Source organism: Aedes albopictus, chromosome 2 (genome assembly GCF_035046485.1).
Source record: "Aedes albopictus strain Foshan chromosome 2, AalbF5, whole genome shotgun sequence".
In the NCBI taxonomy this organism is placed as follows: Eukaryota; Metazoa; Arthropoda; class Insecta; order Diptera; family Culicidae; genus Aedes; species Aedes albopictus.
Genome location: NC_085137.1, coordinates 263,972,070 through 263,995,498, shown reverse-complemented (window position 1 = coordinate 263,995,498; position 23,429 = coordinate 263,972,070). Strand labels below are relative to the sequence as shown.

The 23,429-nt window shown below is 41.1% G+C and overlaps 1 protein-coding gene and 1 long non-coding RNA gene across 5 annotated transcripts in view; one reads left to right on the top strand and one right to left on the bottom strand.

Annotated features, from left to right (window-relative positions):
• Nucleotides 1-23,429, top strand: part of LOC109403689 (uncharacterized) — a 93,551-nt gene that overhangs the window by 3,656 nt on the left and 66,466 nt on the right. For all 4 annotated transcript variants that reach the window (XM_019676521.3, XM_019676520.3, XM_019676519.3 and 1 more), the window contains 3 exons: nt 18,905-19,011; nt 19,271-19,400; nt 20,585-20,819. In XM_019676521.3, coding sequence (XP_019532066.2) covers nt 18,905-19,011; nt 19,271-19,400; nt 20,585-20,819 — 472 coding nt within the window. The remainder of the gene's footprint in view (nt 1-18,904; nt 19,012-19,270; nt 19,401-20,584; nt 20,820-23,429) is intronic.
• On the bottom strand, nt 17,089-18,895 carry LOC134288055 (uncharacterized). Its single transcript, XR_009997729.1, has 2 exons — nt 17,450-18,895; nt 17,089-17,368 (listed from the first exon to the last, which is right to left on the bottom strand). It is a non-coding gene; the product is annotated as an uncharacterized LOC134288055 (long non-coding RNA).

Sequence of the window (23,429 nt, the reverse complement as noted above, 5' to 3'; positions counted from 1 at the left end):
ATGCGATGACTTGTTTGAAAGCATCCGTAGAGGATGGTTCATCATGCGGTAAATAAACCGAACAATAAACGTATTTCCTGTTGAGGATTCCAACAGATACATTAATTGTGATAGCACATACATCCCTGGTGGTTAGTTCAGAGATGAGTGTAGCAACTATTGTATTGTTGGCAAGCACACAGGCTCGAGGCATGACACGCGAGTTTGCCATTTCATGTTTACTGAAAGTAGCAAACAACGGGTTCACAAGGTTTCCTGGATAGAAATTCCCCTTACGGAAGTAAGGTTCTTGGACCAAGGTCACTTGGGCTGAACCATTTTGCATAAGTCTGCAAATATTGATTGTTGCTGTTCTTTTATGCTGAAGATTGATCTGAGCTATCCTAACCGTAGCCACTACCCAAACTAGGCAAGATTTAACTCTTCGCAACAGCACAACAAAGAACAACAGCAACAAAACCAGATCGGTATCAATTGGAAAACTCCAAAAGCACAGCATACACTGTGTAAATCGCATAATGCGAAACCATATAGGTAAAAGTTTAAACTAATTAACAACATCTTCATAATTCCGCTCTTATTTAGCCTCAAGTTAGACTAAAGAAGGACAGCCGATTGTCTCGGAGAAACACAAGGCCCACTGCACCATTGCTCCGGTTAGCGCAGTAAGGGCAACATACTGTGTAGGGCGCCCTGGTACTCCACAGGCTCCGTTAGCGGTTAGGTTTTTATTAGACCCCCCTAGTAATTCATTCCTAGGCACGGTTAGCATGAAGCCGCGTCACACCATGAATTAGGGGGTCACCTGTTGGTGGACTCTTACCACCGGAACAGGCGGTCCGTAATGTTATTCTTAGCCAATTGAGACAATCGCTACCAACACTACACAGCTATCTAGGCTGATCGAGAAAAGAAGTTCTCGATCTCTCCTTTGAGAATAAGTGGAGCGTCCCAGCCCTTATATAGTTGGATCTCTGTGCAATTGGTACCAGCTCAGATCAATCACGGAGGAGCAACCATTGACATGTACAGTCAGATTTGATCGTTTGATGATCGAATTGAGTAACGAAAACAACGCAACCCTACATTTGTGTTATATTTTTACAGTCACCACACATTCTCTCTCGTTTTTCGGGTGAAGATCACTGCGTCCAGATCTTAGAACTATTGTGATATACCCTTTTGCTGTGAGGTACGCAAGTTATTTCAGTAACATGTTTGTCACTGAGATATCTTGGTATCGACTGAACTCAAGACCATCTATTATTGATGAATAGAGATTTTGAGTTACAGTATGTGACTCCCCCACTCTGGCGAGACTAGCTTTATAATGCCAACCACGTCCTTGGGAGATAAGATCCATATGTCAGCAGGCCCTAAAAAGGGCTTGCTGAGAGCTTTGAACCTACGTTGGGTGAGTGCACTGCAATAGCAGAGGATGTGTTCTGATGTTTCCCTCTCCTCGTCACAGAAGCGGCAATTTGAGGTTTGGATTGATCCGATCTTTTATAGATGGTATCTGCAGGGGCAGTGTCCAGTTATTACCCAACTAACAATCACTCATTTAACAGGCACCATTATGACGAATTAAATCAGCATAATGTTGAATAACATTTGAATTATTTTCACGTACAACCTATGTTCGGCTTTTGTTCACACAAATTTGGAGAAGTTATTAAGCATCATGTTGTGCACCAACTTAATTTTTTTATTGTTCAAAGCGTTTTACAGTATACAGGAAAGTTGTTATTAAGCTTTGGCAAAAATGACTGAAAATAAATAAAATGCTTGAACGTTGAACTCTCACGAGAGTAATTATTTGCTCTCATGTTAAGAACACCTATTTTGAAATAAGAATTACATATAAAATTACCTAAATCCAGATTAAAACTCGAGACCTGTCGATTGCCAGCCGCATGCCTTCCTATCTGCGCCATCCTAGAGATGGTGAGATGCAGTACCCAAAGCAAAACATAATCTTCCCATGATTCAATAATGATCACTCCTGAACTTGTGTTCAGCAGTGGTGAATTAGCACAGCACGTGGTTATCAACTGAACAACGCCTCATACTTCAACAGCTGTTCAGCAAAAAAACACGTGTTTTCCATTCTGATTTCGCTGTCAGTATTTTTATCGCACGGTGAGAAAACTTGTATCGAAAGCGGCCAAAAAGTGTTGACACTTATTGAATATATTGTTTCCAGACGTACTAATTGTGATATGAATATGTTTTTATTTTTATTATTAAATATCGATCTTTAAAAATGTTTGACAATATGTGGTGCGGTATGGTCTTGGACATGGTGCATTCACTGCATCTGTTCAGGTAATCTACTCATGCTCAGTCAAAGACCCGTTGAGCATTTTTTTTATTTATGCTTTTGTCATGGAATCTAGATATTATGTTCAATAAATAGTGCATAAGGATGTTTAGGGATACTTGGAATGTGTCGATTTATGAATGCTGTTTGGTTATCTAGGTAACTGTGGGAACAATATTCAGTAAACACGACAGCACGGAAATGTCAAATGCATTGATCCAAGCACGGAAATGTCAAATGCATTGATCCAAGCGATCCAATCGAACTGTTGCGGAGGATAAAAAATATAATAATCAAGGTACAAGATATCTTGTTACAGACTAATAATAATAAATAAATGCCTCAGTTTTACGTTGATTTCGTCTCTTGCAACTCAATGTTAAACTACATAATTCTATTCTGATTTATTTTATGTGATTTGTTTAAAATATTGGTTCTTTGATAATTTGGTTGTCTAAACAGTTTTAGCCATGATTTATCCCATAATCCGAACAAAGTTCCGAGTCAAACTATGACGGGCTGAAGGCGTTTATTTGTCAAGTGAAAAGCACATTGTTCAGGAGCATATGCTTATCGATACATCAGCTTAATAAGATGCAGACAAATGTTTTGTTAAACTCTTTTGTTAAGGAATCAATGCTTGTCGAATAAATTTCTTGCTAAACTTTTGAAAAGTGTTTTAATTTATCATTGTTGATACCGACGAGGAAAGTCGAACATTGACTACTTTCTCAATTGAAAAATCATTTAAACAGTAATGTGTAGAGCATAATTTTAGTTCAGCTATCATTACCATTGTTAAACAACAATTCAGCAAGCTTGCTTGTTTGTAACTTGCAATTGTTAGTTGGGTAGTGAAGATGTTGAGATCCATTTTGTTGTTCCATCCAGTCACTACAAATTCCTATTGTGGGATTTACGGCAAATTCATTTAATATGCTGAGGTGACCCGTAAGGTCTCCTGTCGGCAGTGTTTTTGTTCTCTTTAACCTTAGAGCACTTTTTTCCACTTCCAGCTTTATGAATTGATCTAACCGGGGCAGGTGAAGCATTGCGTCTAGGGCCAAAGTGGGTGTACTACGAACTGCACCAGTGATGGCTATGCAAGCGGTGCGTTGGATTTTGTTGAGCTTAGCCTTTGCAGCAGCCTCATTAGTTTCAGGCCACTAGACAAGGGAAGCGTAAGTAGTCCTGGGACGGACAATGGTTTTATATATCCACATGATCATACTTGGTTTTAGGCCCCATTTTTTACCCAGGGTTTTTGAACAAACCCAAAGTGTATAGAGACCTTTCTGCACAACTGATTGGAGATGAGAGTTCCAATTCAGTTATTCGTCGAGTGCGACACCTAGATATTTTACTTCGCTTGAATAAACTAGTTGTGTTTGATTCAAGAAAAGGGGTTTCAGTTGGACCTTCCTCCGTTTGGTGAAAGGGATAATGGAAGTTTTTGTAGGATTTATGCCTAGTTGTTCCTTTTGACACCAGGAAAAAGTGTGATTTAGGGCAGATTGCATTCTTTCCACGATAACATTTTCGAATTTGCCTCGTACAATAATGACAACGTCATCAGTATATCCAACCACTTCGAAGCCTCTTCTCTCTAAGCTGTCTAGAAGCTCATCCACCACCAGTGACCACAATAAAAGAGAAAGAACTCCGCCTTGCGGACACCCCCTTGTTGCTTTAACAGTAATGTAAAAACCGCTAAGCTCAGAGGAGATTTTTCGATTAGCTAGCATAGCATGTAGCCAGGTAACAATGCATGGGTCGAATTTTCTCCTCAACATTGCTGACCCTATAGACATATAAGAAGCGTTATCGAATGCGCCCTCAATATCCAGAAATGCTACAAGAGCAATTTCTTTTGCATTAAGTGTTTTTTCGATCTTTTGAACTACCGTATGTAGTGCCGAGATCGTAGATTTTCCACTTTGATAAGCGAATTGGTTTTTTGACAAAGGCATTGCTTTCATAAATTTGTGATTTATGTACTCGCATAGTACCTTTTCCATAATTTTGAACATTACAGATGAAAAACTTATCGGCCTGAATGCTTTGGGGTTGGTTTTATCTCTCTTTCCTGCCTTCGGAATGAAGACAGCCCGGATTTGACGCCAATCGTTGGGTATATGCCCCAAAATCAGACTCGCCCTAAAAATCTCAACCAAGGGTGGAACCAGTGTTTTCTCCTCTTTTTGGATCAAAGCTGGGAATATTCCATCCATACCAGGAAACTTTAATGGCTCGAAAGATCTCACAGCCCTCTCAATCCTGGCCCGAATAAAAGCTTCCTTTGCAACCTTTATTGCGTCTTTTTTAGATCCAGAAACCCATGATTGGATCTCTTGTGGATCTGAGACAGCAATTCCAGTGCCTTGGTCACCAATGCTCGACTCAGGGATTGAATCAGGGAAGTGGATCTTTAACAATTCGCTCAGTGTATCGCTAGGCTCTACAGTGTGCGAACCATCCGTCTTTCGGAGGCTACCCACACCATTTGGAGTGATCTTTTGAAAGAGTTTTTGGAGTCTGGCCACTACGGGTGTATTCTCTATGCTTTCACACATTAGAATCCACAATTTCCGTTTGGCTGACCTTATTTCTTTGTTGTAGTTCGTCAGGGCCTTCCTGTATAGGCTCCAATCGCCGGTTCTCTTGGCACGATTGAATTCCCTACGCGCAGTTTTCCTAAGCTTCTCAAAAGTTGTATTCCACCATGGAACGTCTCTACTCGAACTAACTGATTTAGTTGGACAGCTCTCTTGGTAGGCGTTAAGGATTTTGTTTTTTATGGATTTGGACGCATCTTCCAATTGTGTTATGGACTTGATGTGACTTTCTATGATGTACTCTTCGGATTGTAGGATAGCTGAGTAGGATTCCCAATCAGTTTTCTTAGGATCTTTAAACGTTTTCTCTATTGTTAGACCCCCTTCCCATTCGAAGATGATGTGTTTGTGGTCTGACATTGATATTTCTTCAGAAACATACCAGTTTTTTATTTTATCAGAGATAGACCGACTACATAGAGTCAAGTCCAAAACTTCCTGACGAATGGAGTTTTCAAACGTGGGCTTGTCACCAACATTACAAATGTCAATGTTCTTGAAAGAGAGAAACTGTAACAGGTACTCACTACTGGTGTTTATATTTGTACTTCCCCATACGGTGTGATGTGCATTTGCGTCACACCCTATGACGAAGGGGATGTTGTGTCGGTGGCTGCAAGCTACGAGCGCAGCTATTTCTGGAGGAGGGATTTCGTCCACGTCACCTGGGAAGTATGCTGAGACCATCAAGATCTCTCTACTCCCTCTAGCGGAAGGTACCTCCATCCTGACAGCTACGATGTCCCTTTTTTTAGAATTCTGAAATTGGAAAGTATTTACAGTTGTTATGTAATAAAATAGCCGCTCTAGGAGAAAGCTGGCTGTCATCGTATACCAACTTACATGATTCTTGTGGAATACCTTGTATTCTGGATTTATTGACCCATGGCTCTTGAATGAGGGCCACAGTTAGATTCTCTTTGGTGAACCTCCGACAGAGCACACCCGTGGCGCTCTCAGCATGGTTGGACTTTCACTTGCAGAACTTTAGTCGCCATTTCCGGGGTTCTCGCTTTTTTCCGGACGACGACTATCCGGCTTTGGATGTTGCGGATCATCAGGGTGTCGTTTGGTGTTACAGTTGAGGTTGTTGCTCTTCCCTGTAGCGACCTGGCCCGCCAGTTTCGCCTCTGTCTTCAAACTGTCGCCTTTTGCACCCATTTGCCCTGTTTAGATACCTTTGGTTTGGTACCACTAGAGCAGGGAGGCGCATGTAAGCTTCGAGCTTTTCTTTTAGAGGCGGACTGACTAGCCTTTATGGTGCTTTTGGGGTGAGATTACCTAACCTCGCCCGAACCGGAAGCTTCCTCAGATTTCTCCTTGGGTCGGCCTTCCAGTTAGCCGAACCTTGCCCGAACAGGAGGCCTCCTCAGATTGCTCTTGGGTCGGCCTTGCAGTCGGATTGGCGGTATCGGCAGTCGGTTGATCTGTAATCTAGTATGTAGTTGGATTTCACCAAATCGGTAGTTGAGGGTGTATTTGGGCTTCTTCAACTTTTCCATCGACGCACCCTCTACTGTGAAGATCCATTCGACATGAATGTCTTGTAGGAAGAATGCTCGGATCATCTCTGGACGTGGAGTCGCCACTTCGTCCATTGCCATCAGCTCTGCACCTTCCCAGGGTTTCATGGATGGGGACATTCTCTTTAACCACTCAGCAGCCTCTTGATCCTTACAGATTAGAACCATGTAACCGGACTTGTAGATGAGGTTGTTGAACTTGGGTTTTATTGGTTCGTTTTGCTATAGGAGAAGGAGTGCTTTTTGTAGAAGATCTAGCTGGGCTGTAGTGTGTTGGACGATGGGAAAGTCTTTGGGTATTATCCCGACCTTCACGCTTTTGGCCGTATCACTGTAGCTGATACCAGCTGTTTTCCTCATGGGTGGGTTTTGTTGGCCAGACACGTTTTTCTGAGGTGTACTTTTTGTGGACTGTTAGGTGCGCTCTCTCAGATCCAGATGGTGCTTCACCCTTTTTTGTTTGGGGTCCTCTGTGGCGGATTTGTCTAGGTCGTTTCTCGAGCGTTTTGAGGAAGTGGGCTCGCTCTCCTTATTCAGGATTATGGACAAGGCCTCATTCCGGTCTTTTCCCTTCTCCCGGAGAGTTCTAAGCTGCTTCCTCTGCGAGAGTGTGTGTGAAGGGGAATTTCTTACTCGGAGCCCCCTTGGCTTCCGTAGAACTCTTGTTATTTTCGGATCCTTTGCTACTTGTTAAAGATTCTTGGGAGGTTGATGACGATCCGTATACCATCATCTTTGTTATCTTCCATGCCCAGCAGGTTGGAGTCGGTCGATGAGGGGGGTTGTAGATCGGGATCAGCTTTGTCGAAACATGTGCTGCTCAGGGAGGTAGGTGTTGAGGGGCATGATATTTCCATCTTCTCCTGCGAACTACCGTGAAGCTGGTCTTCGGTAAGGCCAAGCTGACTCAGAGTATTCTGTTTGTAGAATTTGTACTTATTTTTGGTCCCATGAGTAGCTAGGGAAATAAATGTCCGCTGCACCAGTGCCCCACCGTAGTGCAGTAAGGGCTGCTAGCTGGGATGTTCGACCTGGTGCACCCCAGGCTCCGTTCGTGATTGAGCATGTTTTGAACCCTCTCAACCATTCAGCCCTCGACACGGGTCGCATGACACTTTGGCATTGGGGTTTATCCATTTTTGCTTTACACGATGGCCATGAATAACCGCCATCGCAACCTTCCTCCTTTACCACGACTTAGGACCTGTAGCTCAAGTTCTCAATAGTTTCACGATCTTTCGGACATGCAACTACGGAGAACCATCATTGCTAGCGGAGTTACCACACATACAATCTTTCTTCCTGTTCGTTCTTTCTGGTTTATACTCAACAATGTTATTGACGTCACTCTATCGATGTTGTTGACGTCACTTTACTAATAAGCCAAGATTTGGGTACGTAGTGAAAAAAATGCCCTCAATATTCGGCCCACATTTAATTTGTGAAATAGTTATAATTCGTTGAAAACGAATGTACAAGTTCAAAAAAGCGTCTTGGACCATCGCATTAAATGTTCAGTTATCGAAAAGTCAATAAGAAATGTCCCAGATTCATGCCATTTATGATCATGTGAATAAACTACCCACTCAGCCGAAGAATCATGGCCATAGGCGAAACTACCGGGGGTGCCGGGGTTGCCAGGCACCCCCTAGAATTTGAATGTATTGCTGGTAAGATATGGGGCGACTAATGATGAATGGATGAGCTAATGAATATTTGTCTGTAGTGCACCCCCTGGCAAAAAATCGTAGTTTCGCCCATGATCATGGCGTCTACAAAAGCTAAACAAAGTGACATTTTCAGTCAATTTTAGTGCTCTAAAGTTGCTCTAAAACTGAAACAAAATGTTACAGTTGTTTGACGCATAGCTTTTCCGATCTCCAGTTAAGCGTGTTTGTTTAAATGTTTACGTTAAGATAGGCCGAACGAGGGGACTATGCCAACGAAGCATCCTGATACCCTATTTCGCCTAAAAGTGACTTTTAAGCAGCTCTATTTGAGCGTTTAGTAATAATTAGCTCTGTTAATCATGTTCTTCATTCGACTATAGAACCGACTTGATGCCTTTTTTACAAATTAGTGGTTACTTGGGTAACAATTTGAATGTCTAGTTTCCCACGAATACATTTTATTTCGTTTCCACTGATGTGACAGGAATTTACAGGGAAAATCAATCTATACACACACCGTGTCCAATAAGTTCTCATACAAAATACAAATTTAGAAAATATAATTTTATTTCACATCTGTGAATCGTATTTTCAGAATAAATGGATGTTTTGAAGGGCCACATAATACTGATTAAATAAAGCATACGGTTTGGAATAACGATAATTTCTATTAGTTTCTATAAGCCTAGGAGGCCGTTCATTAACCACGTAGACTTTTTGGGGGGTAGGGGGGATGGTCTGGCCAAAGTCTACGCTCCATACAAATTTCAATTTTTTTGTATGGACATAAGTCTACGAGGGGGGAGGGGGGCGGTCTGAAATGGCCAAATTTTGGTCTACGTGGTTTATGAACAGCCCCTAGCAGTACATACTGTTTTCTGAAATCCGTTTGCACCTGACACGCAAGAAAAATGTTAGAAAAGTTTTTCATCCTTCGGTAGCTAAAGAGAGTCCATAACGTTAAATTTTTAGTTTTTATCCCAAGTATTGTACCAAATAGACATACTACGGCTAAAACAATACAATTTTAGCGATATAAATGGACATTTTTGTTTTTTTTTTTACGTTTTATTTTGTACAAACCTACTGAACTTACTGTCTGTCTGTCTGTCTGTCTGTCTGTCTGTCTGTCTGTCTGTCTGTCTGTCTGTCTGTCTGTCTGTCTGTCTGTCTGTCTGTCTGTCTGTCTGTCTGTCTGTCTGTCTGTCTGTCTGTCTGTCTGTCTGTCTGTCTGTCTGTCTGTCTGTCTGTCTGTCTGTCTGTCTGTCTGTCTGTCTGTCTGTCTGTCTGTCTGTCTGTCTGTCTGTCTGTCTGTCTGTCTGTCTGTCTGTCTGTCTGTCTGTCTGTCTGTCTGTCTGTCTGTCTGTCTGTCTGTCTGTCTGTCTGTCTGTCTGTCTGTCTGTCTGTCTGTCTGTCTGTCTGTCTGTCTGTCTGTCTGTCTGTCTGTCTGTCTGTCTGTCTGTCTGTCTGTCTGTCTGTCTGTCTGTCTGTCTGTCTGTCTGTCTGTCTGTCTGTCTGTCTGTCTGTCTGTCTGTCTGTCTGTCTGTCTGTCTGTCTGTCTGTCTGTCTGTCTGTCTGTCTGTCTGTCTGTCTGTCTGTCTGTCTGTCTGTCTGTCTGTCTGTCTGTCTGTCTGTCTGTCTGTCTGTCTGTCTGTCTGTCTGTCTGTCTGTCTGTCTGTCTGTCTGTCTGTCTGTCTGTCTGTCTGTCTGTCTGTCTGTCTGTCTGTCTGTCTGTCTGTCTGTCTGTCTGTCTGTCTGTCTGTCTGTCTGTCTGTCTGTCTGTCTGTCTGTCTGTCTGTCTGTCTGTCTGTCTGTCTGTCTGTCTGTCTGTCTGTCTGTCTGTCTGTCTGTCTGTCTGTCTGTCTGTCTGTCTGTCTGTCTGTCTGTCTGTCTGTCTGTCTGTCTGTCTGTCTGTCTGTCTGTCTGTCTGTCTGTCTGTCTGTCTGTCTGTCTGTCTGTCTGTCTGTCTGTCTGTCTGTCTGTCTGTCTGTCTGTCTGTCTGTCTGTCTGTCTGTCTGTCTGTCTGTCTGTCTGTCTGTCTGTCTGTCTGTCTGTCTGTCTGTCTGTCTGTCTGTCTGTCTGTCTGTCTGTCTGTCTGTCTGTCTGTCTGTCTGTCTGTCTGTCTGTCTGTCTGTCTGTCTGTCTGTCTGTCTGTCTGTCTGTCTGTCTGTCTGTCTGTCTGTCTGTCTGTCTGTCTGTCTGTCTGTCTGTCTGTCTGTCTGTCTGTCTGTCTGTCTGTCTGTCTGTCTGTCTGTCTGTCTGTCTGTCTGTCTGTCTGTCTGTCTGTCTGTCTGTCTGTCTGTCTGTCTGTCTGTCTGTCTGTCTGTCTGTCTGTCTGTCTGTCTGTCTGTCTGTCTGTCTGTCTGTCTGTCTGTCTGTCTGTCTGTCTGTCTGTCTGTCTGTCTGTCTGTCTGTCTGTCTGTCTGTCTGTCTGTCTGTCTGTCTGTCTGTCTGTCTGTCTGTCTGTCTGTCTGTCTGTCTGTCTGTCTGTCTGTCTGTCTGTCTGTCTGTCTGTCTGTCTGTCTGTCTGTCTGTCTGTCTGTCTGTCTGTCTGTCTGTCTGTCTGTCTGTCTGTCTGTCTGTCTGTCTGTCTGTCTGTCTGTCTGTCTGTCTGTCTGTCTGTCTGTCTGTCTGTCTGTCTGTCTGTCTGTCTGTCTGTCTGTCTGTCTGTCTGTCTGTCTGTCTGTCTGTCTGTCTGTCTGTCTGTCTGTCTGTCTGTCTGTCTGTCTGTCTGTCTGTCTGTCTGTCTGTCTGTCTGTCTGTCTGTCTGTCTGTCTGTCTGTCTGTCTGTCTGTCTGTCTGTCTGTCTGTCTGTCTGTCTGTCTGTCTGTCTGTCTGTCTGTCTGTCTGTCTGTCTGTCTGTCTGTCTGTCTGTCTGTCTGTCTGTCTGTCTGTCTGTCTGTCTGTCTGTCTGTCTGTCTGTCTGTCTGTCTGTCTGTCTGTCTGTCTGTCTGTCTGTCTGTCTGTCTGTCTGTCTGTCTGTCTGTCTGTCTGTCTGTCTGTCTGTCTGTCTGTCTGTCTGTCTGTCTGTCTGTCTGTCTGTCTGTCTGTCTGTCTGTCTGTCTGTCTGTCTGTCTGTCTGTCTGTCTGTCTGTCTGTCTGTCTGTCTGTCTGTCTGTCTGTCTGTCTGTCTGTCTGTCTGTCTGTCTGTCTGTCTGTCTGTCTGTCTGTCTGTCTGTCTGTCTGTCTGTCTGTCTGTCTGTCTGTCTGTCTGTCTGTCTGTCTGTCTGTCTGTCTGTCTGTCTGTCTGTCTGTCTGTCTGTCTGTCTGTCTGTCTGTCTGTCTGTCTGTCTGTCTGTCTGTCTGTCTGTCTGTCTGTCTGTCTGTCTGTCTGTCTGTCTGTCTGTCTGTCTGTCTGTCTGTCTGTCTGTCTGTCTGTCTGTCTGTCTGTCTGTCTGTCTGTCTGTCTGTCTGTCTGTCTGTCTGTCTGTCTGTCTGTCTGTCTGTCTGTCTGTCTGTCTGTCTGTCTGTCTGTCTGTCTGTCTGTCTGTCTGTCTGTCTGTCTGTCTGTCTGTCTGTCTGTCTGTCTGTCTGTCTGTCTGTCTGTCTGTCTGTCTGTCTGTCTGTCTGTCTGTCTGTCTGTCTGTCTGTCTGTCTGTCTGTCTGTCTGTCTGTCTGTCTGTCTGTCTGTCTGTCTGTCTGTCTGTCTGTCTGTCTGTCTGTCTGTCTGTCTGTCTGTCTGTCTGTCTGTCTGTCTGTCTGTCTGTCTGTCTGTCTGTCTGTCTGTCTGTCTGTCTGTCTGTCTGTCTGTCTGTCTGTCTGTCTGTCTGTCTGTCTGTCTGTCTGTCTGTCTGTCTGTCTGTCTGTCTGTCTGTCTGTCTGTCTGTCTGTCTGTCTGTCTGTCTGTCTGTCTGTCTGTCTGTCTGTCTGTCTGTCTGTCTGTCTGTCTGTCTGTCTGTCTGTCTGTCTGTCTGTCTGTCTGTCTGTCTGTCTGTCTGTCTGTCTGTCTGTCTGTCTGTCTGTCTGTCTGTCTGTCTGTCTGTCTGTCTGTCTGTCTGTCTGTCTGTCTGTCTGTCTGTCTGTCTGTCTGTCTGTTTTTTTTTTATTCTAGGAGTCCAAAAATCTTCTAAAGACGCTGTGTGGGATTCGAATGTGCGCCTACCCACTAAAAACACTCACCTAGTTCACCTCCACCTTAAATTCCCCTTCGGTACCACCATGCAGTATTTCTTCGGAGGGGAGGCGTTATGTGCCTTGTGCATCATCACCAATTCGTTATTCTAGTCTTCGTATTGAGCCGTTTGGCGTCTGTGTAATTTGTTATTCTATTTTGATTAAACAGTCGCCATTTAGCGACCTTCTACTGTGTTAGCCACATTTACCATGCCACATGCCGAGCCATTTAGCTCCAGTTAGTAATGTGTTAGTACTAATTTGTTCGCCATTTAGCGATTGATTACGGTTACTAACACTCCTCATGCAGTTCTCTACTCCGCTATACACATTTCTGATAAAACAGGTCTTCTGGAAGCGACCATGTAGCCTTTAGCACTCTCGCGTACTACTCGGGTAGTCCCCGGCGGTGAATCTATCCTACTCCGACGAAGAGTTCCCCGACAGTGGAAGATCTTCCGAAACCGAACTTCCCGAGTAGGTGCCGAGGTCGGTTCTGCAATTCCGGTTGAGGTCGGCTTCCGGTTCACAGGCGCCCCAACGGCCAAGCTCCGGTGCTTTTTACGCGGAACTACTCGGTCTAGTCCCCGGCGGTTGACCTAGCCTACTCCGACGGAGACAACCCCGGCAGTGGAAGTTCTCCCTGTCTGACCCTTATGAATTCAGAAACTACTGAACCGATTGGTGTGAAATTTTGTATGTGGGTGCTGGTGGGATCGAAGAAGGTTATCTGATAGCTTGGTCTGAGACCTCTCCGGTCTTTGGAACGGGAGGCTCCCATTTAGATGACTTTGCGGGGGATGCCCGGAGCTAAATGTCAAAAAAAAAAAAAAACACAGTAGGTAGGTAGTACGACGTTTGCCGGGACAGCTAGTACCTGAATAAATCCAATCATTGTACTGCGCACTAACTATTTATTTGTTTAGGACAATTAACATTCTCTCTAGAGATTAACACTATGTGTGTGAGTGTATACAATACAACTCCCACTGTCCGGCAGTGGTATTATGGAAGAAAGTTGTCTTCAGTTGTCTGTGCGATTTTTACTAAATTTCACACTAAAACTGAAATCATCTTTAGTCCGGGAGTTTAAAGGTGATAGCTCTGTTAGGATCAAGTGACGTTTCAGAAAGCCTGGTTACTTTCGACCATTTCGAGGTCACTTTCACTTACAGCAAGCCCTGCATGTGTATATAGGTGAATGAGAACCCGACTCCGCAAAAAAGTGCCATAGGCAAAGTGCACTTTTTTCACCTTTTCTTTTCCAATTGATGATAATCAGATGATAACAAATTTAGTTATTAATAATTTTGGTCTATCGCGATAACCAAGCTCGCTATTTGGTGGAAACATACGCGAAATGATGCGATTCGCTTTTGACAGCGAATACGTTTTATTTATTTATTTCGTCAAACATACCGTAGACTACAATTTCACTTAATTATATCCCTTAAGAACTATACTCTATTATGTCTAGCCTAGGGCTAAAAATCTCGTTAATACAGATAAAATAATAATAATCTATTATGTCTCAAAGACTTAAAATATTCTCTTAAATTTGTTCTAGACATCGTTAAACTAATAGATGCACAGTGGTGATTATAAAGGTTCATCATTCGGTTCAAAGGACCAAATTTTGCATAATCTGTTCTATGTTTGTTTAGAGCAAATATATTACGACCTCTCAATAGTCTAGCAGGAGCATAGAAATTTATACATGATAGTAAGTTGGCGGAGTCGATGCGTTGAGATATTAAATCATTTATGAATGAAACCATGGCTAATTCGCGACGCTCTTTCAACGTTTGAATATCTATAAGCATGCATCTAGCCTCATATGAAGGCAGTGGAAATGTTGACCAACCTAACTTGCGTAAGGCATATAGGAGGAACTGCTTTTGTATTGATTCGATTCGATCCACATGTGTTACCATGTAGGGAGACCATACTATGCTACAGTATTCTAGAACTGATCTTACATAAGCGACGTACAATGTTTTAATCGTGTATGGGTCCTGAAAGTTGTAGCTAAAACGCTTAATGAAGCTTAACATATTAGTTGCTTTATGAGTGATAGCGTTATAATGATCGGTGAAAGTTAATTTGGAATCTAAGATTACACCTAAATCTCTAATTCTATTGCACTTTTCAACTTCTTGGTTTCCTAAAGATACAATTAATGGTGGTGTACTATGTTTTCTGCTGTACGTAATTGAATTACATTTTTTCACGTTTAACTGCAGCAGGCTTTTACTACACCATTGGTCAAATATGCGTATTTCACTCAAAAAACATTCTCTGTCTTCTTCATTTTTTATTTCTTTGAAGAGTTTCACCCTACCTCGCTTTATCAAACCAACCTCCCGTACGAATAGCACACGAACAGACTCGATGCTGATCAGCATTGGTGGCTGCTCCTTTTCGCTGTTGAGCTGTTGCGTTCCAGCCAAGCCTGTCATTTCATCCCTTTCGATGCTTTTCGATCAGCTTATCACGAATCATCGTAGGCTGGGAACGTTATTGGTGTGGTGTCGGTACATGCGAATGTTGCTTCTGTGTGGGTGTCGAGCGTTCGTACCGTAGCTTCTAAAACCAACCCATTCGGGGTTGTTCGCTAAAATGACGCTACCAGTCACAGTGCATAGTACACGGAGAAACTGAAAAACTCAAAATTAGGTACTTTTAAGGTGACTTGGTGCATCACAGAATTTACATAGGAATCATTGACTTTTTAATTTTCAATGATTGTTTGCCTCGCGTTTTTGAAGTGATAAAAAACGGGAAATTTTGCAGTCACGCAGTAGAAAAAGTATCATCACACTCACCACGAGTGAGCATATGGGATGATACATTTTCATCCGAATTTGCGCTTTGGTAACTGAGTTTTATCACTTTGAAATTTCGAGCGAGATTTCAATGATGCTGATGACGCACTACGCGTCGTTAAACTCATATTTGAGTTCTTTTTCATCTCCCTTTTTATGCGCTCTTTCTATTGTTGTCAGAGAGTGAAGAGAGAAACAGCCCAACTTTTGCAGTTCCGTGCGTCAAGCCAACACTGAGTTTCTAGCACAGTACTCAAATTTGAGTGAATACAACCTAGTCAAAATTTCAGTTGAGTGAATAAAACTTAAAATTAGCTATTTTTTTCACATGGAAGCAAGCGGGAACAACCCAACAAAAACATCGATTCCATAAACTCAAAATTGGCTTGACGCACGCAACCCCGAAGTTGAGTGGAAAGAACTCACTTTTGGGTAGTTTCATCTCTCCGTGTAGGGTGACTCTGACTCTTGCGGCAACAGAGGAGATCGGGGCATAATGGACACCCGGGGCGAAATGGACACCCCTGTTTGAAACCAATGACTTTTATGTTAAACTTTTAACGCATAAGTGTAAAGAAAGAAGTCATTGTTCTATTTTTCAATTATACCATTTAAACGCTTTCAAAATAACCCAAATATCTTCAACATTAAAATCTATTTTTCATCTGGTGGAATTGTTAAAAATTTGAAGAAGCAGCTAATAAGGTATTACGAGTGCATGGGTGTCTTCAGCATAAAAAATTGCATCGCATTACCTTAATATACTCAGATTTAGCCATGACTGAAATAATCTATTTTTGATCAGAATTTGCTGTATAAACTCGTCTAAACTGCTCATATTCGCATAGTTAAAGTAAGCGCCACTGTAATTTTCAACACACTTTTGCAATTTTAGCAGTGAATAATACGAAAATTTAAGGTTTTCTACAACGTTGTCAATTAGCTAACTAATAAATTGTGTAGTCTACTAAAAAAAACTGTTCAGTAATATGCACATGCGTGAGATATTAGCTTGTGTATGCTGATATTGGCAATGGTGGTTGCGTCAACTATGCGATCATGGGCAGTAAAATGGAGTCCCGCATAACCATGAACCATTCTCGGACTGTTTACTACACTGTTCACAACTGTTTACTACTGTATCTCAACAGTGTCACATAACACTCAAAGTAACAATAAACCAATAGTATTATAAACGGTTTCAACAGTGTGACAGGTAGTTATTGGGATTTTTACAATATGGGGAATAGACGGTTAAGTTATGTTACAATAAAAAAAGCCCATTTTCTCGAACAAGATTTTTCGATTACAGTTTGACATAAGGTCATTTTACTATCCATTTTTTGCTCTGTTTACTGTCAAGCAATCTGTTCTAGTACATTTGAACATTAAAGCAGGATAGAAAATAAGAAACGTATGTGTGACTATTGCTTTACAATATTTTATGGTTCCATGGTCCTATAGTATATTGTTCTGATACAGTTGTAATGTCAGCTTCTGCACTATTGGTACAGAATAATAATAAAACAATTAGGAAACTTCATATTTTTATTAACTCTTGATTACCAAATAATTAAAAATCTAATGCCGTTTTTCTTTATTATCCAGTTCCAACCTGGGTTGGAACTGGATGAGATCACATTTTCAACCCCAACCCGACTTCGGTTTCGCTTGTACTGAAGTTTGTTTGACGTTGTTTGTTCACACATATTCCGCCAATCCAGTTCTAACCCAGGTTGAAAAAGTAAAACGGCATAAGTAAAGGGGCCATAAGACTGTTTGTCATAATGACAAATATTTGCCATGGTAGTCCGACATTCATCCGAGGTTGCCATGATTTACGTTGTGTAGGTCATTTGTTGGGCTTGTTTGGCCAAATATTTGTCACATCTAATGAGACCTTAAATACAATATTTGTTTTAAGAGACGGCTACGGAAATTTGTCTAATTTATAAATCCATACTGCGCCAATCTTGCTGAAGGACCCGTTTCTATTCCGACGTTTTTTTGTCACCGCTGCCACCTCGTATATCATCTATCCGAGCTGTGTGGATGAAAAGCTTCCGAACTCTGGAGCTGGGTTGATCGATCCCTCCTTGATTCCCGGCGTTCATTGTATCATTCGCTTGATCCTTTTTGCCTCCGAATCGTTTCCATTCGATGCTCATGTCCCGCCTACGGTGCGATAGTACTAATCCAACAGCCAATCAAATAATGCACCATCTGGTAATTACCATGCGCTGAATCTGATTCGGCCATATCCAGCAGCTGTTTGGCCAACGTATGCGGTACATCCGGCCTGCAAAACAAAAATCCATGGGAGTGAAATAGATAAAGGGCACATTGTTAAAAATCCGTAATGCAGACAAGAAAAACTTACCCTCAAAACTAGCTCGATGATTTCGTTTATGCCTGCCCAGGGCTCGACTGCTGTTTATCCCCGGGTTTCACTGCGACCGCAGTGAAAAAAGCCTCCCTGGGAACGTTACTGACCAAACGATGTTGTTGATTTTGCAGGTTGTGTCTTGAGAAGCGTTTATTTTTTCATCAGGTGAGCGACATCACAAACACAATAGCGTTTAACTGTTTGCCAAAGTATCGAATAGAAGTGAATTATAGTAAATTGCACTGGTGTTGGTGTGTTGTGCAAATATGAAGGCCAACATTTTGATATGGGGTAACCTCATATTGCCACAATATTAAAGAAGTTTACATCGCCATATTGTTGAACAATGCGTGGAGAGTACTATATAGTGCTACTGTCAGACATGGTTTGACCAAACTGTTGTTTATAGGCAACAGCTCCTGGTTTTACACTGTTCAACAATAAAATAAGTTTTTGAGAAAAACTAACCTTTTCAGCTAGGGCAAATTTACTGTTTGGACTTTATGTCAAGCGTTTTTTATTTCTATGCGGGGTATTGTCGCGCTTATCTTTTATTAGAGTCCTGCGGCGGTCGTACGCTCGCAATGCATACCGCCGCATGACAGTCGCAAGGCAAAACAAAAGAAAAAGTGTTTCCGCCAAAAACAAAAGCACGTGGGTTTCGCGAAGTGACAGATGTTTTTGAATGTATTTGTGACGAACGGCAAGAGTAGCTCAGTGGAATGAGTGTTCTTGCTGTCAAACCCCATATAGTGGAATTATATACTTCTAAATCTGGTGACGCTGTTATGATTAGTGACTGTCGCGCTAATATCAGAAGCCAGAGGCAGATAATCGCCATATTCTGATTTTTCTTGAGAGGCATAATATTATATCTGTGGTGTTGATCTCCGTAGGCAAATTACTTAACTGGTCGATGTTACAGTCTGTTTATAACACAGTCCCGCAAAGAGTGAAACCAAATTTACCTATCGAACTGTACCTATCGAGCACGCCAGCAAAATTATGAAAACAAAGTCTGGCGAAGAAGAAGAACAACAATAAAAAAGTCGTCTTTGCATGTCTCTATATATACAGTCTCTAGTCGATGTAATCAAAGGTATAGGGCACTGCATTGTTTTGATTATGTATGGGATTTTGACGTTTCTTGGCCTTGTTGTTAACAAAATTTCTGTTAGAGTAAAAGAGAAGGAGAGAATTTCATGCAGTGCCCTATAGCATAAAACATGCAGGGGTATCCATTGTGCTACTTGTCATGAAAATTCACCAGCTTAAAGGTGCCATAGAGACTGTTTGTCATCATGCCAAATATTTGCCATGGAAGCCCGACATTCATCCAAGGTTGCTATGATTTACGTTTTGTTGTTCATTTGTTGGGCGGGTTTGACCAAATATTTGTCATGTCTAATGGGACCTTTATTAACTGTGTATTTTTTTTTTTATTTTTAGGGAAGCATACAGAGCATGGAATGAACGATCTGAAAATTGTGTTGTACCAGAGTCTAATATTCAGCCCCTTTTTCGTGATTTTAAATTATTTCCGACATCTGAACAAGGTTTGTACTTTATTGTAAATTACTAATTGACCAGAATGCAATATGAATGTTACAAGTGTTCGGAGGTAACTGGTTAAAAAAATAAATTTGAATGTATACTAAATACCATCACATGCAAGACAAACGACGTCATGCAATATATTGCATAACTATAACTCATAACTATAGTTATGAGACATCGCATGATTGTGAGAATAGCAATTATTTTTATGTTTTAGAGTTAATATGCGTTTGTTCAAACAATTTTAAATCTTTTTAGTACATGACATGTTAAGAACTGCAAGGCTAATCGTGCGAGGTTGCAGTAATTGTAACAAAGCATCCAAACAAAATAACGGATTGACATTCGGAGAATTCTCAGTGTTGTTAACAGATATACGTAAAATAAGGTACCACTTGCTTTTTATCAGTATTGGAAAGTTAAAAGTAAACATTTTATGGTTTTCATACGAAATAGTCATTTCCGGAGGTACAGTATCGGACAAAACAATAAGACCACCAGTCATTTTTTATACAAATTGAAAAGTTTGACGATGTGATGCTCGGTTTCTAGTGAATCGATTTGGCTGAAATTTTGGCAGTCGCCATGGAGTAACGTGAATTTCGATTTGTATTTAATTGATTCAGTTCTGTTCACTACATCAAAAGTTACAGATATACGAAACGACAAAATAATAGGACCATTTTCAGATTGCCATGATCTAAGGATATATGAGAGTATCTGATACTTGATGATTGATAAACAAGTACGAAAATTAAGGATGCCATTTAAATTTGGGGACATTTTTTTTTGTTTTGATCACAAATAATCATCATGAAAATCTGGTGTTAGAATTTTGTCGCGCCGTATATCTGTAACTTTGGAAGTAGTGAACATAACTCAATCAATTTGATACAACTCAAAATTCCAGTAATTCCAAGTCGGTTGTCAAAATTTCAGCCAAATCGGTTTACTAGCAACCGAGTACCATATTGTCAAACTTGGCCATTTTGTATGAAATAGGACCGGTGGTCTTATTGTTTTGTCCGACACTGTATATCTCTAGAGACTATGAACCGATCGAGCTAAAAATTTGACACAGAACTAAAAATTATCCGTATTTTGGCGAATGAACCTAGGTTTAAAACCTCTATAATAAAAAAAAAACGTATTTTGTATTTCCATAGAGTTCAAGATATTTCACAGGCAAAATGTTGAGTATCTGTTGGTGCCAAGTTGGATATAAAACAGTAAACAATTTTGATCCTCATAATTCAAAAACAAAAATAATTTTGAAATAATCTGATGGCTCTTTATTATCGGGCTGCGAAGTTTTAAAACAAGCCACATGGAAATCAAAATTGTTTATTTTTTTTAGTTTGGCACCAACAGACACTTTACAATCTACATTTTGCCTATAAAAGTTCGTGTAGTCAATGGAAATTAAAAATACAGGTAATTTTTAGTTCACAGACACCAGACACCACAATCCTGACATCCAAAAATGGCTATTTTTGAATGGAAATCAGAAAATGTTTACTTTTTATCCACAATCCTGTACATTCATATAATTTAAATGAATTTGTTTTCTAGGCACACATCCATATATAATAGTCATGACATTATTCAGCCATCTGGGAATAGTGTTACAGATTCATCCCAAACTAGCAAAGTAACTAATTCAGAGCTCGATGAACAACCTACACCAAACAATGAAACCACATCAGGTCCAGAGGTTTTTCTGGGAGGCTCCTGTAATCCAACAACTTGGCGAGCAGATGTGGCAATACCAACGCTGAAGAAACTGGGAATTACTTTTTTCAATCCGGTAATTGAAAAATGACTACAGTCAGGTTTCTTTACGCCGGGGATACGTACCGCGTAAAAAAATAAGCTCAGTTCAAAATCCAAAAAAAAAACCGCGTAAAAAAAGTCTCACCATTTCTCGACGAATCATGCAAAAATAAAACGATGATTTTACGGCCGCTTGAATGAAAACCGCGTAAAAAAACCTGACTGTACACCTATTTTCTCTTTCTTGCTATTTTTTATTAATTTTATCAGTCAGATAATTTTGATTTCCCTATATTGTACATGTAAATGTGATGTAAACATCACATCACATTTCACTTAAATTTTTCTATTTTTGTTGACTTGTAGTGGGAAAATATACCAATGACTAGCAGACCCAACGTGGCTAGCCACTTTCCAAATAATGTATTTTTTTTTTTTTTTGATCCTTTTGACAATTATCTTTCTTTAGAGATAAAAGTTGTGTTTAATTTTTTTTTCTATCTGTATTAACGAGATTTTTAGCCCTATGCTAGTTCATCTCGGGACCCACGCTTTACATTTCACTCAGCATTGAGCATTTTGTTGAGAAGCGCCAGAAGGTATACTATGTAATCAATCTTGCTTCATAAACGACAGTTGTAGGGTTCTTATACATGGAACGAAAGATACTTCTAGAACATTCTTCAGGATTTATACAGCAATGCATTGCAAATTAGCCTACGGCATTGCTCTACGACTCTTTTGAAACTAATACAATGATTCAACCAATGCAACAATGTACTTAAGCATCACTGAAACGATGCAGGAATGCAGCGATGCACCAATGCAATGATGCACAAATGCAACGATGCACCAATGCAATGAACAACAATATACCGATGCAACGATACAACAATGCAGCGATGCATCATTGCAACAATTGTGCGATGCCCCAACGCAACGATACATCAATGTGACAATAGTGACAATGACAATCTGAGTAATCATTAGTAATCTTGAGTAATCAATAGTAATATTGGTAATCAATATGTAATCATAAGTAATCAAGGTAATCACAAGTAATCATGGTTATCAGAAATAATCAATAATAATATGAGTAACCAGTAGTAATCTTGAGTAATCAATAGTAATCTTGGTAATCAATAAGTAATCAAGGTAATCACAAGTAATCATGGTAATCAGAAGTAATCATTAATAGTTCTAGGTAATCAATGGCAATCAGATGTAATCAATGGCAATCAAATGTAATCATATAGGTTATCAACGGTATCGTATAACCAAACAAAGTAATCATGAGTTATTAGTTGTAATCATATGATAATCAGAAGTAATTTGAGTGATCAGTAGTAATCTTGAGTAATCAATGGTAATCAATAAGCGAGTCAATAAGGAATCATTAGTAATCATAAATAATCAATGTAATCATGGTAATCAGAGGTAATCTGAGTAATCTGTAGTAGTCTTGAGTAATCAATAGTAATCTTGGTAATCAATAAGTAACCATAGTAATCACAGTAATCAATGAGTAATCAAAGTATTTTTTGCAGTAGTGACAGGCGAGGTGACAGGTAATCAATTTAGTTATTTATTTATTTTTTAACTAAAAAATTGGAAGAGCGAAAACCTCCTTTGAGTGATTTTCAATCAATTTAGTTGGAAACCCCTTGAATAGTGGATGCTGACAATAGAGCTAATAAACTATAGAGGAAGAATGTCGCTGGCGTCGCCGCCGCAACATCTCTTGCTGGCGGAGATAGGCAGGGATATAAGTGTAAAAGCGAATAAGTATTCAGTTTGACAGATAGATACCCGATATGTTCCCGAGCGAGAACAAAGGGAACACCAGCGACATTCGTCCTCTATAGTTTATTAACTCTATTTTGCTGACAGCTGGCTGCCCAATACACGTTAAAACACATTTGCCAAGAATTTCAGCGATTTACACGATTATTACCCAACCACGAACGCTTCAACCAAGAGAGCGTGTTTGCAAACGCTTGTTTCATGATGAACACAAAAACATCATCATAACATCATAACATTATCCTCATATTAAAGCACCAGAACCGCTCTAGGAGTTTTCAATTTTCAACCGATTTCCGGACTCCAAACCAGGGAGGGTGCAGGCACGTCAAACTCGAACAAACTACGCCTACCTAACATGCATCGAGCGGGCCTTCCCAAACAACACAATGCGATTTCGCGGGCCACCCCCATCGACAAAACAAACCGATTTCCAAGCAGGATTCGACTAGACTTCTGGTCGCGTTGCCAGTCACACTAACACACTCGCAAAAGATGAGCAGTAGGCCTACCTTCTTCTTCTTCTTCTTATTTCTGGCGAGCCGACACCGTTCGGCATCAGCTCTAGTTTAACGTCCGCCTATTTCTGGTACTAAGCCTAAACACGGACGGTCAGGGAGACATCCACACACACCTGACACCCTACATATCGAACCCATCAACACATGGGCCGGGACCTACGGCTTTACTTCCTATCCGAGGGAAGGCGTGATCAGATATTTTTGTCTCAGAAATACCGACGGCGTCGACTAGGATTGAACCTAGACCGACTGGGGTGAGAGGCAACCACGCTTACCACTACACCACCGACGCCGCTTAGGCCTACCTTGCCGCATGCGGA